The sequence below is a fragment of the Trachinotus anak genome, unplaced genomic scaffold (assembly GCF_046630095.1).
Source record: "Trachinotus anak isolate AG129_WGS33_773 ecotype Australia unplaced genomic scaffold, CSIRO_AGI_Tana_v1 ptg000015l, whole genome shotgun sequence".
NCBI classification, from domain to species: Eukaryota; Metazoa; Chordata; class Actinopteri; order Carangiformes; family Carangidae; genus Trachinotus; species Trachinotus anak.
The window spans coordinates 6,632,442-6,649,283 of NW_027273866.1; the positions used below are offsets into that span (position 1 = coordinate 6,632,442).

General features: G+C 42.0%; 1 protein-coding gene across 8 annotated transcripts in view; it reads right to left on the reverse strand.

The window, feature by feature from the left end:
* The window catches only part of qkia (QKI, KH domain containing, RNA binding a), a 72,216-nt gene that overhangs the window by 33,916 nt on the left and 21,458 nt on the right, over positions 1-16,842 (reverse strand). For all 8 annotated transcript variants that reach the window (XM_071499139.1, XM_071499137.1, XM_071499135.1 and 5 more), the window contains exon 2: positions 12,067-12,209. In XM_071499139.1, coding sequence (XP_071355240.1) covers positions 12,067-12,209 — 143 coding nt within the window. The remainder of the gene's footprint in view (positions 1-12,066; positions 12,210-16,842) is intronic.

A 16,842-nucleotide genomic window follows, 5' to 3' on the forward strand; every position in this document is an offset into this window, starting at 1 on the left:
TGCTAGCTAGCAGCACTCTGCAGATATCAGGCTGGTGTCTTATCAACACAAACAGTACAGATGAATTAGTGAGCAGACTTTGAGTTTCTGCCCTCTCTATGCTCAAAGTTATCATTAAAGTGGATCTGCTACTAACAGTCCATGTGCAGCTGTATGGGATTGGATTTATTATTTAAAATATTCAGAACAGTGGTGGTTCAGGTTTTTATGCACATGTAGAGCAAAAAAATATTGAGCCATATGTCATTAGTCATTTTTCCATTGGCCAAGGAAAACAGCTCCTTGGTCCAAGGTTTTATAACAGGGGAAATGTGTTTGCAATTCAGCCTCTAATGTGCACTTCATGTAATTTTATATCCAAGTAAACAACAGTGTTGCTCACTTGTTGAATGTAGAAGCAAGTTTCCAGGATAAATTCTAAAAGGCACTATACACTACATTGGTATTTATCTCACGTAACTGAAGAATCAAGACTCAAATCAAATATAGTGCATTTCACTAGTCACCTGCAACATTAAACGTTAAAACAGCTACATGTTTGTTTTTATTCTCCTCATCACTTGGAACTGGAGTTTATAAAATATTAACAAGGAAGAAGAGTGTTCAAATGATACAGACTTCCTAACAGAATCATTTTAAAGTTTTTTTTTTACGCCTGACTTAATATTAGCACATATAAGCACAGGCCACACTAAGGTTGGCTTGCCCCTACTTTATCATTCCCACTTGATATCAAAATAGTCCTGAACAGAAAATATAAAACTAACTATCCAGAATGAGTCTGGGTGGAAATGGTGGGGGGAAAATGTAGTGGAGAGGGGGAGGCGAGTTGTGACGTGAGGTAGTTTGCTTGACACAATTTTCTTATCAAGGCCCCCTTTCACTTGTGAGTGGCTTGGGAGCTTTGTACCAAAAGGAAACGTATTTACCGACGTAATCCTCTCCACTTGAAACTGGCTTCCAACAGGATAAAGGGAAAATGTGTTGAAATAATCCAACACAATTTTCAGCCAAAATAAAAACAGAAGGAAAGAGCTGGGGAGCACAGTAATGCATTAAGTGGTAAACAAACCACCCATGTTTAAACACTGCACACACTGGCTGGTGGAGACTGTGATGGGTGAGAGATCTCTGACACTGTTAAAATGGGACATTTTCACTCAAGTTAAATTTCCAAACCTGAAATATTCAAATGGCACAGTGGAGAGCTTTCCTTGACAATGAGAGGCACAACTGTTCATCTCTTGAGCTGTTACAATGAGCCGTGACACCCCTGCATTAAATTCTTAAACACAGTCACATCTGCTTACGCACTCCGCCGCACCAATGCCTCTGCAAAATTCAAAAGGCCATCAGAGAAGTCACATTTAATTACAGAGGGGTTACAAATTTAAAGCGATGTTGGTGCATTCCCCCTAAACAATATAAACTAACACTAGTGAGGACAGTCAAAAACTCCAGGCTGTTGTTTTCCTTGTCCCTGTCACTGGGCTTGCCTGCATCCGTAGCCTGTCTGTCTCCGGCAGGAAAGACACACCCCGTGGCTGCAGAGATGCTGGAGTCCCTGCGGATGATCACAGCATGCAGCTACACAGGCTTCATGCGTGTGTTTCTCTGTCACAAGGCAACTGTCTGTTTGGTTATCTCTAATCGAGGAAACGGGTGCAGGGGCTATTTTGTGAGGGTGCTTACTGTGTGCTTACTCAAGGATGCAGGGGCACCTGTCCTTGGAGGTCAGCCACCAACGGTGCATGCTGGCCTGCTTCTGAGTTGTACATAATCACACACACACAAACACAGCGCCTCAAGGAGCACAGGAGAGGGGCTGTCTGTCTGCATCATAGTCCTGTTGCAGACAAGGGTGGACCCCAAGCTCTGGGCATTATGGTGGTGCTGTGGTACTACTATACAACACACATACACAGCCTCTAACCTATTACACAAAGGCGAGAGTCCAGCATGTTGTTATACAGCTTCCCTGCTAGCAACTGCAATGCCACATTTGAAAAAATGCTTGCTGTCATTTGGCACACAAAATGTTTTATACCTACAAGGTTTTAAAGGTTTCTATATTTATATGTAGGCTCCTCTGGAGATAGGCCATGTGACATTTCCCACCAGCCTTACAGGCTACAGGGGCAACAATATGTTTCATCAGTCCAAATCCCATCAGATCTACACACCATGAATATATTAAAGACATAACAGTAGATGTATTACAGAGCAAGCCCAAGATGTCAAAAGGACTGACTGATCTGAGGTGGTTGCCGGTTGGAAAATCCCAAAATGATACAGAAAGGACATTTAATATTTTACTCTGTGGCCTTCTCTCACCATGTTGCTAATACTTCTCTCCCTGTGACAGTGGATGTTATTCTCTATGGACATGAATATGCTGATGACAATTGCACTTGACATCGAGCAGGGGCCGAAGTGAAATAAAGAGAAGAGGGTTTAGAGAGATGATGACACAAAAGCAGAGGGGGGAATAAGTCACGAACATCTTGTTTTTCCAGCAGTGGGAGAGGTTGTGTGAACATGAGGGACCAACACTGCCACTGCATTCTCACACTTTTCCCACTCTAGATGTGGAACTCCATCTGAGAGGTTGCTTAGGAATAAAGGGTTAGAGCGGGAGGTTTACGTGCGTATGGCTCAGGTTTTATGGACAGCCCTCCCATGGAGTAAGAGCTTCTGGGTAAAAGCTGGTGCACCAGTGTCAGATGTGTTTTAATGCTAGAGGCATGCACACACACACACATGTGGGCAGAGGGCACAGCACAGAGCAGGCGCCGTGTCTGGCCAAGCAGTCACCGCAAGTTTAATTCACAGGCATCACTCAAGGAAAATTTAATAGCTAACACACATCAAATGACCACGCTTCAAGCATCTCACCTCACTCTCAATCAACAAGCAACACTGCCTCATCCTATTAAAACCTTACAGCTCAAAGTGTAACTCTGGTGTATATAAAAAAAAAAAAAGAAGCCAACATCATCAGCGATGGAATAAAGCTCTCCCTCTCTCCTGCCTCGCTTCCTGGTTTGTGCTGAGGGTTTGACATTCTTCTCATGGATGTTGATATGCTGTTAGAAAAGGTGCCCTCCATTTCAAGCCACTGGAATGTAGAAACAATGGGGAGCCAAGCGGGTGAGTTATCAGAAGGGTGCAGGGCCACTGAGCCTGCCAGGAACTCCACTCAGTACAGCCAGAGGAGTAGGATGGATACAGTGCCCTCATTGCCAAATACACTATCCTCTCTTCACCTCCTCTTGCTAAACTATCTAGCCTCCTCCGCACCTACTAAAAAAAGCTAGTTTTCATCCTCTATATTCCTGCTGTTACATCAACTGCACTTGCTCCCCAGACTGAGGTTTTTAAAAAAAAAAACAAGTCATGTCTGGGAACCACCATGGCTTTTTTTGGCTGAATTTGCCAGCTTTGCACCCTCCAGGAGCCCTGGAAGCAAACTGAACAGACTTTTAACAATTAATTCATCAACAAAAAAAGTTTCTCAGTAAAATTGTGATAATTGCCATTAACAGTTCTATATTCTCCATCGCTGCCTGATTGCCTGTGACTAGCAACAGAGAGCAACAAGTCATTTTGGGGTTGAACAAAAAAAAAAGTATGTACAGTTCCTCACACTATCCAAAATTTGGATAGTGTGTGTCTAAACTTTTGATCAGTATTGTGTATTTAACAGCTCTGTTTAATCAAAAACTGTCAGCAACCATCTGGTGAACAGGATATGTGCATAAACTATGTTTTTTGCTGACTTGGAAACTCCCAGCAGTCTCTCTTTCTCTTTGTAACTTTGCTGTATTCTCCCGTTTCCCCTGCTCACTGACAGCATTAGAAGACTGTTGGGACCTTTGGTGGACATATTGGTTTCCTTGCTCTGCTGTTTCAGTCTCATTTTATCTCAGTTTTCTTTGTGTTTTTCAAACAAACACAAATAAAGAGAAGCACATATAGTATATACAAACATAGTTTGTGTGTGAACACAGAAGGACAGACAGACAGAGACAGACACAGACATAGACACACACTGACTCTTACACATACACACAAAGCCCCCTTCAGGACAAGGGCTTACACTGACATTAAAGGGCCTTTGTTTAGCCCCAGTTATCGCTACTCCACAGGCGGGTTTTGTTGTGAGCATATCTACGTCTGTGACACTGTGTGTATATGAGCGCGAGTGTGTGTGTGTGTGTGTGTAACCACAATACATGGGGTGAACTCTTGCAGACACCCTCGGCACCCAGTGCTGATTGTCGCATGGGTTTGTGTGCATGTGCATTGTGGTTTGTTTCTGTGTGAACAACTGAGAAACAACAGCAGTTCCACCAACAATGCTCAGAGAAGCAGAACAATTGTGCCTTTGACGGTGTTTGTTTGTGGTGGTGGGGAGACAGGAAATGAGATCATGCTCTCTGGCTGTGTGTGCGCGCAGGGCTTATCAAAGAGCGGGGCCAGGCCAGGAGGAGAATACCAATCACTTATTAGCCGGCCTTGCTGGGCTTATGGAAATGAGGAACAGTTCATTCAGTGCAATGTATCAAAGCAAGGTGGAATCTGTGGTTACACCAGACACGGCCATCTCTCAGTCTTTACCCATCTTTTCACTCCTCATCTCACTTGACTCTAACCCTCCCTTTATGTATGCTTGCGAAACGGCTCATACCAAAGTATTGACTAACTATTTATCACAGAAAAACTCCCCTTTCCCTCATGTCAAAAGATACCTTCTGTCTATTTCACTTCAAGTTATGGTATTTGGAGGCTTCAGAGAGGGCACAGAGTTGAACACTGTTCTTGAGTGCCAAAAACACCTCCCTCTCTTTCCACACTTTCTCCTCTCTGTATCCATTCATAGGTTCTGGAAACAGAGCACACTTCCTTTTCCTCTATGTATTAGTACACAGGATCTTGCTTTTTCCTCTTCTGCATATCCGTCATCCTCTCGTACTTCATGGGTCTCTCACAGCACAAATCAATGATTCTCTCTGACTACACACAACCTCCCTAGCCACCAGCCGGCTGCCTGTCTTTTATCACTCATTCATCTTTGGGTGGAAATGTTCCACCATTCAATTAATCCATCTTACTTACCTTAATTTTGTGACCTGATCTCCACACACACACACACACACAGTAGCGCTACATATCTTTTCCACACTCTAAAAGGACCAAATGGAGGGAATATGGGGATGAGGAGCAGTAAGTGCATAACCTACAGCAGTTTGCATGCTTGATCTACAGGAGGGACAGAGGTGGTGAGGCTGGGACGATGAAGGAGTGTAAATTAGACTTAGATTCCAATGATGACATCTTCGTCTCAAAGCCCGATAGACTTCAAAGCTCTCTATTCAGCACATCCAGCATTTAGCGCCTAATCCATGGCTCCTTTGATAATTCTGTTTGGGTTTATTTTCGGGGTTGCAGGCAGGGTGGAAATACAGTGAAGACGAAGAGGTGGAAAGCATAAAGATTGATGTCGGCTGAAAGTTTGGAAGACGTGATGGAAAGAAGCAAAGGACAAAGTTTGTGAAGTTCTAGATAAGCAAACTGTAAAAAGAAAAAAATGAGTAGGAAGACGCTAAATAACATTCAATCTATCCCTCTATGTTCACTTGAGCATTAGTTAATCATCATAAGTCAATAGAAGACTGCCCTTTGATAAAGCTGTGGAATAATGTTAGCCATGCTCTGCTACCTTATCCACAAGCCTATCATAAAGAGAGGGAGGGAAACAGTATCTAATTTAGATTAGTCACATCTGGCCAATACTCAATCCTTTTAATAGAGCATTGTGTTAGTTCAGGCAGAGCGCTGAAGTCGCACTTGCATTATCTGATCAGGCATCAGCTATTTCATTCAAGCTTCATCATCTTTGACTCATACATCAGCTGACAGACTACCAGCTGACTAGTAAAATCCAATCATATTCAAACAGATGTACAGGATGATATGGAATATATTGTGTTGTTTTCAGGGGAAGACAGGTTCATATATAACCTAATGTATTGAAGTTTTTGGTATTGTTGACAATGCTAAGATCCAGTGCCTGTGTATGTTTGCAACTATGTCTTGCATACCATAGCTCAAGTGTTTATGCTGGGGATTAGTTCTTTCAGCATGGTTCTTGTTGTTTAACTACTTGCAATAAATGGTCCATTCCTTGAGCAAGTGTCTCCAGTTGAACAAAGGTCAGTTTTGGCTTAGATTTCAGTTCAGTACACTGAATATATGCATCATCTGATAGTACTTTGAAAATTCATTGTTCTACTATAAAAATAAACTACTTCTCTGGATTTATCACATCTTTTTATTAACCTAATAGATGAGATCCCTGCCAAGAATTTCTCAGAATTCATGTTAAAAGAAGAAGAAATGATAGCATTGATACAGCAGTGTGTATCATCACGGTTCTTTTTAAAACTAAAAAACATTGATGTTGGCAGTAGTTGAAAAAAATCATGCATCAGGAATCTAGTCTATGCTCACAGATTCTGTATAAGCTGACACTATGTCCCCGGTGCAGCCTTTGATCCCTGTGTGGTAAACCTACTTCCTTTGTCCTTCATTCTCCGTTTTCACCTCTCTGTGCCTCTCAGTTTAATGACTTCAGGGACAGACAGGCCAAGGTATCACAAGTCGCCATCCATTTACAGTATACAAGCACAATTTGCTAATATGCAAGCAACCACTGGCTTTGGTGCAGTTATAAATACACATTTAACAGCTTATACTGTTGCCCTTCGTCATGTTAACTGACTACAACAAATAGTCCTCTCTGTTTAAATTATCATTGTAATTACCCTCCTCATCAAATAGCTAACTAGAAAACCATCCGTTCATCAAATTATCATCATCATGCATGGCTGGCTAGCTGGAGATATCAAAATCCTCCACTCTGCTGCTCTGTCAGTGAAGTGAGGTGAGGTGTGGGGCGGTACATTTCCAAGACTGGTAATGACTTAAGGGGGTCAGAAGGATATCAGGAGCTGGCATGATAAGTGATGACACCCTCATGGGAACAAGCTTAATGACTATCCCTGTGCAGGGAACTGGCTGGTTTGGCCGGACAATTTTACTGCAATGAAAAAGAAAGGTCCAGGAGAACTTGGCTGCTCACACCACCAGAGCCCTTTTTTTGGTACTCTCAAATCTTTGTACCTTGCAGCAGAAGTGAAGCAGCATGAAGCAATAAAGCATTTATCAATTTCTGTTAAATATTTGAGCAAACTGTTCATATTATTTCATATTATTTTTAATATATTATTATATTTGCACTCTCTTTTATTCCATGTATTAATTACAGTTTTTTTGTTGCATAAAGATTTTTGTATTTAAAGAAAGGCACCATTTAAAGACAACAGCAAAGTTGGTGAGGATTTTTCTTCTAACTACAATACACAGATGACAACAACAAAAGAAACCAGTCTTGTGTCTCTGACAAAAGAGTTTACAGAACCAATATTGATCAACCATTTCTCTGCTATTTTTCAGGCGAGAAGTCATTTGCAGTCTTCGACTGGATTCATTTACCTTCAAAATACGGACTAATAACTAGAAAATGAAGACATGCATTGGGATCAAACATCTGTTCCTCTGAGGAAACCATTACTCATGTAAACAACCTTAAGTACCATGACAGCCCCCTAAAAAAAGATGAACACTACTGCCACAGAAACACCAACCGTAGAGCCCTATCTCATAATTTTTAAAGTCCTATCTATACAAGTGATCATTATCTTCTCTCTGCCCTCTAGGAACTGGCAAGAAGAGTGTAGACTGTCCTGTTTACCAGTTGCTCAACGGCTTACTGAGGGTCGCATTTCACAGAATCAGCAAAGAAAGGGTGGTGTCTGAGTGTGCATGCGCACCTGGGCATTTAACAGTTGGCAAATAAAATACACAGGGAATAAAACAGGGACAGCGACACACTTAAAAGACATGCCACACATCCTATCAGATGCCTGAAGGTCAACAGAAATGACATGCTGAGCTGTCTGTCAGCTGCCTATCAACGTGTGTGTGAGTGTGTGCTCGGGAAAAAAGGGGAGCCACAGATAGCATTTAATTGAAGGTTGAAGTTATCAGATAGCCTGCGACTCAGCTGTCACTCAAGATGCAGTCACCACGGTGACGCTTCACAGTGCTCTGCACCACTGAGGACGTCAGGAAATGGCTGACTTTGAAGAATGGTGAGGGAGTGAGTAGACAGACACACAGGCAGACAGGATGATAGAGACACAGGCCTTTACACAAACACATTTACAGACAGATGTGGAGCACACAGGCAAGTACACACAGGCCAGAAAAGGGACACACTTAAGGGAATTAGAGTAGAAGCGTGCTGGCAAGGCAAGTTATTTTGGTAGAGTTGACATGCTGCACTGCATCCAGGCACCAGGACAATCTAATTATCTACCGGTGAAACCAGAGCAGGGGAGTCGTAGGTGAGACAGAGAAAGCCCCATCGAGCGAGTGTGACCTCAGCCTAAGGATATAGTGGGAGTCTCAGTTTTAAATGAAAGCGGAAACTGAGAAGAAGGCAAGTTGGTGGCAGGTGTCCCAAAATGACAGGATAAGTGCGGAAAGAGGGAAAAGACACGGAAATAGTATGAGCGATGACAAATCTTACATGGCAGGTTAGTTGATGCCAAGAACAAAAAACAGAGACTTGAACCATTATTCTCTGTTTTCTTGGGAGAAGCCTAGAATTGCGTCAGTGACACACACACACACACACACACACACACACACACACACACACACACACACATATATGCATATGTCTTTTCGATGAGGGGAATCTGGGAAATCAGATGGAAATATGAGAGGGGGAAAATATTCCCCAGTCTAATAATCATCATTACAGTTTCCTCTCCTTTTAGCTATGGGCAGATCGAAGATAGGAGGTGACATTTTTCTTCCCTTACTTCATCATTTCTTTCCTCTCCCCGTTTTCACACTGATCCGACATCATCCCCCCTCCTCATCACCCTGTGTTTAAACAATAATTATCAAACGACAGAGTAAGATGAGCTCAGTTCTGGGCAAAACTAACTTGAACTCTATGTAACACATTCTCGGTTCAAATAATGAATCCCCATTCCCTCTCTACCCACCCCACTAGCTTACACTTGCAAAGTAGGGCTGCACAATTAATCGAAATATGATCAATATCATAATATGGCCAAACGCAATATCCAAATTGCAGGAGCTGCAGTCACAACATTTTTGTGCATTGTTAGCATCATGAGTGCTGTGGTGCTACATTGATGCCCCCAGCCTACAAATCAGACTCTCCAAATGTAAGGGACAATGCTTGTTAGGTACAAGCCCCGGCAAAAATCACATCACATGTTCCAAAGTAATTGCAATATGATTTTTTTTTTATATTCATATTGTGCAGCCCTATTGCAAAGGGCAGTGGAAGAAGCAGAGAAAAAAGGGGAGTAGGCAAAAGTACACATTACACTGGTGGAATTCAAGTACTAACCAGTTTAACAGTTTTTGTACACACTGTTCTAACAGGTATAATTTCTGGAAATAGGAGATGTAGGAACAGAAAGAAATCCATTTGGACCTGTTGCTGAATTCCCCGTGTTCCAGTCATCATATCTTTATACTATCTGGCATTGTCCTTTTTTTCCTGTGGACTTAATGACGACTAGAAAGGGGTGTGAATGTCTGTACCAAAAAAGAGTAGGAAAAAAAGTGAAATATGTGCTACTTTTGCATCACCATCAGTGTTTATTTGCCTGTACTTGTACATCCTTGTGTGCATGTTAGTGTGTGTATAAATTTGTGTCTACTAAGGTCATCAGTGAGTCATCTCAGCCACCAGGGGGAAGCCTAATTAATTTAGTAGCTTTCCCGGCAGCTCGTAAACACAATACTGAGTTACAGCCCAGCTCTGTTTGGAGCAGCGTAGCACATCCAGCAAAGGGAACACAAAGGTCATCTGAGGATGCCACACTTTTAATAGTTTGTGTGTGTGTGTGTGTGTGTGTGTGTGTGTGTATGTGTGGGAGACAAAGAGAGTGTCATACCATTAGTATCTTAAAAGCCACAAGTGGCACCCACTGTTTCACACATTTTTACAGACCTCCTTCACTCTTCTATAAATCACATGCACTGATCAGTCACAACATTAAAACCAGTTACACGTTTAATATGGTTGTGGCTGATAAGTGAATCTTTAAATAGCATGTTCTACAGAGAGGGTGAGAAGACCACAGTCTCAGACACAGCCTTTAAATAAAATAACTGGCTACAACATAAAAAGGGTAATTTGTTGACCAATGAAATTTTGACAAGACAACTGCATATCAACAAACTGATCCATCACCCATACAGGGTCAGTCCAAATACATCTCTGTTTTTCTTTCAGAGTAGAACATGTTAATATATATATATATTATTCTTGTTTCTCATGATCTACAGTACGTAATTAACACAATATATTTTATTTATAATGTCACAAAGGTATGGTTGCATAGGTTAAACTGAGTTTTAACTTTTGTTTTATTTGGTATACTACACCATTCATGACTTTCGGTACACACTTCAAGGATACCAATGATTATTATAATAATCATAGAATAATAATTAAAGCAAAAATAAAGCTATTAGCCACACCACTTGCAAAATATTATTCTCACAGCTAATTAGTGAACTGTTCAAGGACTTGAAGTCCTGTCACTACAGATGAAAGGTAAAAGCCTGGGATTTGGTTGGCTGATTTAGCTTGTGAGCTCAGAGGCTGGGTTTGGTCTGAGGGTCAGCTGGAGCTCAGCTTATCCCATCCAGTCCCTGGTGCCCTTTATCAATTCTGTCAGGGGGAAAATGCAATCCACGCCTGGCTGGACCTTGCTCTGCTCCACAGTGTCTCTTATCCTTCGTCACCTCCCTCCATTCATTTCCTCACTGCAAGGTGCTGGGATTACGAAGAGCAACGTTGATCCTCAAGACGTGACGCAACCATTCATGTGTGTGCCACAGACCACCACGGGGTCAGGACGGTGGCTGACTGACCATGGTCAAAACCTTATACACACACACACACACACACACACACACACACGCGCTTAGTACACACATACAAGCAAACACATCTGTCATTTTTCAGACAAGGCTTTTACTGACTCGCCTCCTCAGTTTCGCCACCATTCTCCTCATCTCTACAACCAGTATGACAGCTCCACCATGTACCATTCTTCCCCCAGCTGTGTGTGCATGTAAAAAAAACACTAAGTTTGCTAAGACCTCCATCTCCTCCAACTGAATATTGATGGAATTGCAGGTCATCTTTCATGATGCTCCTCCTCTCAATCCCCTCCTTCTCTCCCTCCCAGCACTAATTCACCATTGAGGTGGCTCATAAACAAAGCAGCACGTTGCGTTTTCCTGAGACCAGGACTGACTTACACTGCCACCTGATATAACTTTAAAAGATAGTCCATTAACAACAACAATTAACAAACAACATGTGCTATGAGTCCAGCAACTATTACTTAACAAACTAAAACAGTTGAGATGGTCAACAGTAGCATGCTTACCAACCATAAATGAAAAATAGGAGCAAAAAAGGATAGTAAAGAAGAGAGAGGTAAGAGTGGAGAGTATGAGGAGAGCAGCGAAAGTAAAACTGAAACAGAAAGAATAAGAAAGAAGCAATGGGTATATTGCTGACAGATTGCTGAACTGTTGGCAGTTGTCTGTTAATGAATGTGTGTTGTATGCATGTGGGTGTGTGTGTGTGGGTGTGCATGCCGACAGATATAATAATTGTGGATCTATTACCGCTGCTGAATTAGCTGCTGATAAAAATACAAAAGAAAAAATGCACAGATTCCTATAGACACTCCACATGTTCGATTTTATATACCTCACAATTATTTTCTTTATTGTATTTTTCATAAGACAAATCATTTGTCTGCTTATTGCAGTGTAAACATTAGTCCTGAACAATTAAGGCAAATGCACCGATACTATTTGCATGGCGGGACAGCCGACACAATGTGAGATGTGTAACCAGGTACTTACATCAGGGTACTCTTTGACAGGCACAAACAGTTTTTCCTGCAGGTGGACGATGGGTCCCACAGGCTCAGGCAGCTCCAGCGGGTGTCTGTCCACTAGGCCATTCACTGTGTCACTGTACATGTCTTTACGCACTCTGTTGATCTCTGAAACACACACAAATATGTACATTGTGGTAAGCAACTGAAAAACTACAGTACAATTGCGATTTTCTTTTTTCATTTTGTATTTAATATATCACTGTCATATTGATTTTGACTTCTGGGCAAAGGCTTAATGTAGCATATAAATCTTTGCTGTAAAAGAGTAAAGAAAAACAACAGAAATTTGTCAATTGCTTTGAATACTTTATGTCTTCTACAGAAAAGCAACTGGGTAACTTTGTTTTGGGAGAGTACGTCACAAAACATTTATTGTAGCTTGTGAGTGTAAAAATATATGACAGCTGAGCACGGATGTCTCCCAGTACCTGCAGGTAACAGCAATTTTTCAGAAATAACTGCTCTGACTAAAAACTGTGAATGTATGCAAGTTATTCTGTATGACAGAGCAGAAGTTAAACATTGCATTACTTAAGGGTTAAGGCCACTGTCTTTTCTTTCTACTCCCCAGCGGCCGTTCTCTAATAGAGCAGCCCATGTGAGCGGCTGGGAAGGTGGGGAGATGAACGCAGAGAATTGCTCAGGTATATGCCTTCAGATCTGATCCCTTTGTCAGATAAAACTAATGGACCTCTCCCTCTCTCTCTCTCTCTCTCTCTCACTCACACACACGCCTCTAATTCACATGCACCCCACTTTGACTTCTTCTCTAGCATACACAAATTCACACACCAAAGGGAAGCTGTGCTCTGCCAGTTGAGAAAACGTATTCGTTCATCCTGTGTGTCTGTGTGTGTATAATGTTCGTGTTGAGTGTGTCACAGTTGGATGAGGATCGACAGCTGCAGTTGTAACACCCGTTAATAAAGGACACACACTGGTCACACTTTCAAACTTCCCACGTTTGCCATCACTAGATGAAACAGTCATCCCATCGCTGAACTGAAAAGCTAATCAGCAGTACAGGGTAGGAGAAAACGCAACCAAAAAAGAGGCTTCTACAAAGACATGTTTTTAAATTTGAGGGTGACAAAGTTGAAATAAAATGGTAGGGCTGAAGAGGCCTCAAGGAGTGATTTGTCCAGGGTGGTGTGGGGACGGCTGTTAGGCACTATTTCCATCCCTCATGAGACCTTCAGGCAGTTGGGAGCTCTATATTAAACTCTAGCAGGGGAACTTGACACTCAACTATAGATGCCCTTAGCAAAGCATGCCTGACCTCCAAGTCTTATCCTTACACTGAGGCAGATATTGAAGGGGGGTCAAATTTACATAATAAGGTTGCAGTGAAGTTTTTGTCTTTGTTTTATGTTTCAATATTTATACATTCTTACAAATGACAAATGATAAGACACTCTGTGATAAGACCTGATATAAAAATGGATTTTAGCCATGGAATTAGTTTGCGGGGATTTCTTGTTGAGCTGAAAATGTGTTTTCACTGGATACCATCAATGTCAGACTTAGGTGTGGTTGATGGGCTCATGGACTCTGACAAGCATACACATCTGGCCTGCAGCTGTGTGGACAACACCAGGGGACACATTGGAACCATACAAACAAGGCAGGAAACTCCTTCACAAACCACATGACTTCACCGCTCTGAGGTCCACATAGATACTCCCAGTCCTCCCTAAAGATGAATTCATCCTCATGGTATCTAGCCCAGTGGATAGATTACATCAGGCCTAACCGACACCGGTGTCAGGCCACATTCAGGCTTTGTGTTTGAACAGAGGGGCTTGGCAGTGTGACATCACACAGGGAGGAGATCAGGACAGTTTACCACAGGGAGAAACTAGAAAACATGATAGTTAATTGCAAATGAATGTGCGCCGTCTATGCAAAAGAACCCTCAAATCCATAAAACTTAAACACAATTGCCTACTGGTTAAGGACAGTATTATATCCCAAACTGTTGATATGCAGCCTGAATATTCGTAGCTAGCTTCTCTTGAAATAACTATCACAATTAAAAGACATAATGCAAAATAAAATCCATCCTCTGGCTGTAAACCTTCGCTGTGTCTGTTTCTTCAAGGCAACATTCATAAAACACCGCAGAGTGATTTAACACTCCACTGGTGGGCTAAGCATGTGTGTAGGAGCCATCAATGATGAGTACAGAGGAGCCAGCATTCTGTAGGTTATATAAATATATATGCAAAGTCTAATGCATCTTAGAGCATTAGTCCTTCAGATGACAAGAGAAAATAAAAAGAAGTATGCACATGTGACAATGCAACCCAGCAACCAGCAGCAGCCCTCCTCCTTCTAATTCTATTTCCTCTTGCTGAAATGCCACATTAACATAAGGGGGCCGTGCTGGGCCATCAGTGGAGACGTGCAGCATTTGACAACCGCTAATTTAAGCGCAGCAAGTCTTTTCTGAAGCACTGTGCTCACCTAAAAATTACCCCCTGCCTTGCATGACCGACAAAATCATTTGTCTAGCTGTCCACCCCAGCAGAAAAGGCTGGTTCTGTAAGAGAGTCACAAGGGAGGGAGACTGAGGATTACTATCTTGGAAAGAAAAGACAAAAGGGGGGGAGATCCATTGGAGTAAGAGAAGGGTAGGCTATCAAATGAAAACTTTTCTTCAACTCTGGCATTAGATGGAAGAAATCTGGATTACACATGTGTTTAACAGCTATATGAGGAGCAGTTACAGATCCCCTGTTACTCCCCTTCAGCCTTCTCTCAGCTCCGTGCCAGTGTGTCATCCACAATCTGACTTAGCAAACCACACACACACACTCACACAGCACATTCTTGTCAGAGCTGTCTATTTACCTGTGGGGGGTGGCGTCACACACACACACACACACACACACAAAGAGATACACACACACAAAGAGATAATAATATCTCTGTTTAGTTTTTTTACCAAGACATCTGTCAGGAAGAAATGAAAATCAACTTTGAGAGTAGTTGGAGGGCAAAGTGGAAGAAGGTTTGATGAGACAAAGATAGAGGAAAGAGGAAGAATTATAACCACAGTGCTGAGCAAGCAACTGTATTCCTCTTGACTCACACTGCTCTTTTCTGCCTCAGTGTAAGTTAAAACATGTTTCATTTTATCCTTCTCTCCCTCTTTTTTGTTTCTCTCATTTTCTGTTTTTTTAAATCAAATTTGCAAGCTGTAGCTGCATATCCATCTGCCCTTTGTGAGCTCAAGTGAAGAGAAGATTTCTCCTCATCTTCTCCGTGATCTTGGCAGTGCAGAGAGATGAACACCCAAGGGACAGGATGCTGGAGAGGAGAATGGCAGGTGGAGGGGTTTGAGGAGCAGTGGACTGAGGAATATGGGAGAAGATGTGGATGCAAGCTAAGAGAATCAAAGTGGGGTCCGGTGGGTGGATGTTGGCTGTGAACGTTGATTCTTGACCTTGGGAAAATCAGTAAAACCAGAAAAGCTTAACTCAAGGTTCACTTTCTTCCCTTTTATGGAGGTTTCAATCATTGCAAGGTCTGAAGTTTTTCAGTTGTCATCATGTGACGAAAGTATTAAACTTAGTTCAATAATGAAGTCACGTGATGAGAACTGAGCAAACTCCATCTGCTGAGGATGACCAAGATGCTGTTGACAACTCTGGAAAAAGCTAGTAAGCGGACCTTAGGTAATTTTTCTTGTTCAAATTTAAGACAATGCCTGATACAGAGGTTAATATGACCAAATGAACACTTAGGTAAAAGGTAAAAGATAGCCCTAGGATACAAACCCATGATTAATAATTTAAGTTTCCAGGAACAACATTTAGCTTAAGTCTAACCTTTACAAAAATTGATTTAGCAATATGACATGTTTAAGCATAACACACATTTTTCAAGCTTAAATGCAGTATGCTCATGAAAGAATCTGCCCAACTAGCACTTCTGCTCAGCTCCTACCACTACCATAATTGGTTCCTCAGTAGGCTTACTCTCCCTGCCATACCAAAAGCCATCCATGAAAACAGCGCTGAACACAAATCATTACACCTTGACAGGGTACAGTTAAACTCTGCCTAGGCCAGAGATTCATGTGCACAAGGAAGGAAAAGATAGAAGGCACAGAGAAAAGAAAATCCATTAAGTCTATCTACTCATCTGAATGAGATATATTTGACAGAGGCAGCCACCAGGAGCTCAGCACCATGGGATAGAGAAGCTTTCAATCTATTCACCCAGCCTGATGCCAAAAAACAATGACCACATAGTGGCAGCACTGGAATAATCGAGGGGAACAGTTCAGGGGTGGTTGAGATGAGGAGAGAAAAAATAGAAGACGGAAAAACAACCAAATGAGGTAGGAATATTTTTATAATGTTGCAGCCCCTCTGATCTAACATGATCTAATGAATGTAAACACAGCATGAGGACAAATTTGGGGGAATGGAGTGGAGAGGATAGATCAAAGGCAAAGCAAAGAGACCAGCCACAGGGAGAGAGAGAGAAAGAGAGCAGGGTAAGATTTAAAAAACAATGGAGAAGTCCAGAAGGAGATACTGTAATCAGGTTTAAGACTGGTGAAGATCATTCAGCTAGACCTGCTCCACTAGAGAATGGGAACAAGTCCATTAAGAGCCCAAAAATAGACCTGCTCCATAACTGCTTTGTCCTCACCCTGTAGCTCACTGCAAAACGTCCTCTGACCATGCAGAGCAAATCTGTTCATACGCATTATGTGTGTTTGTGT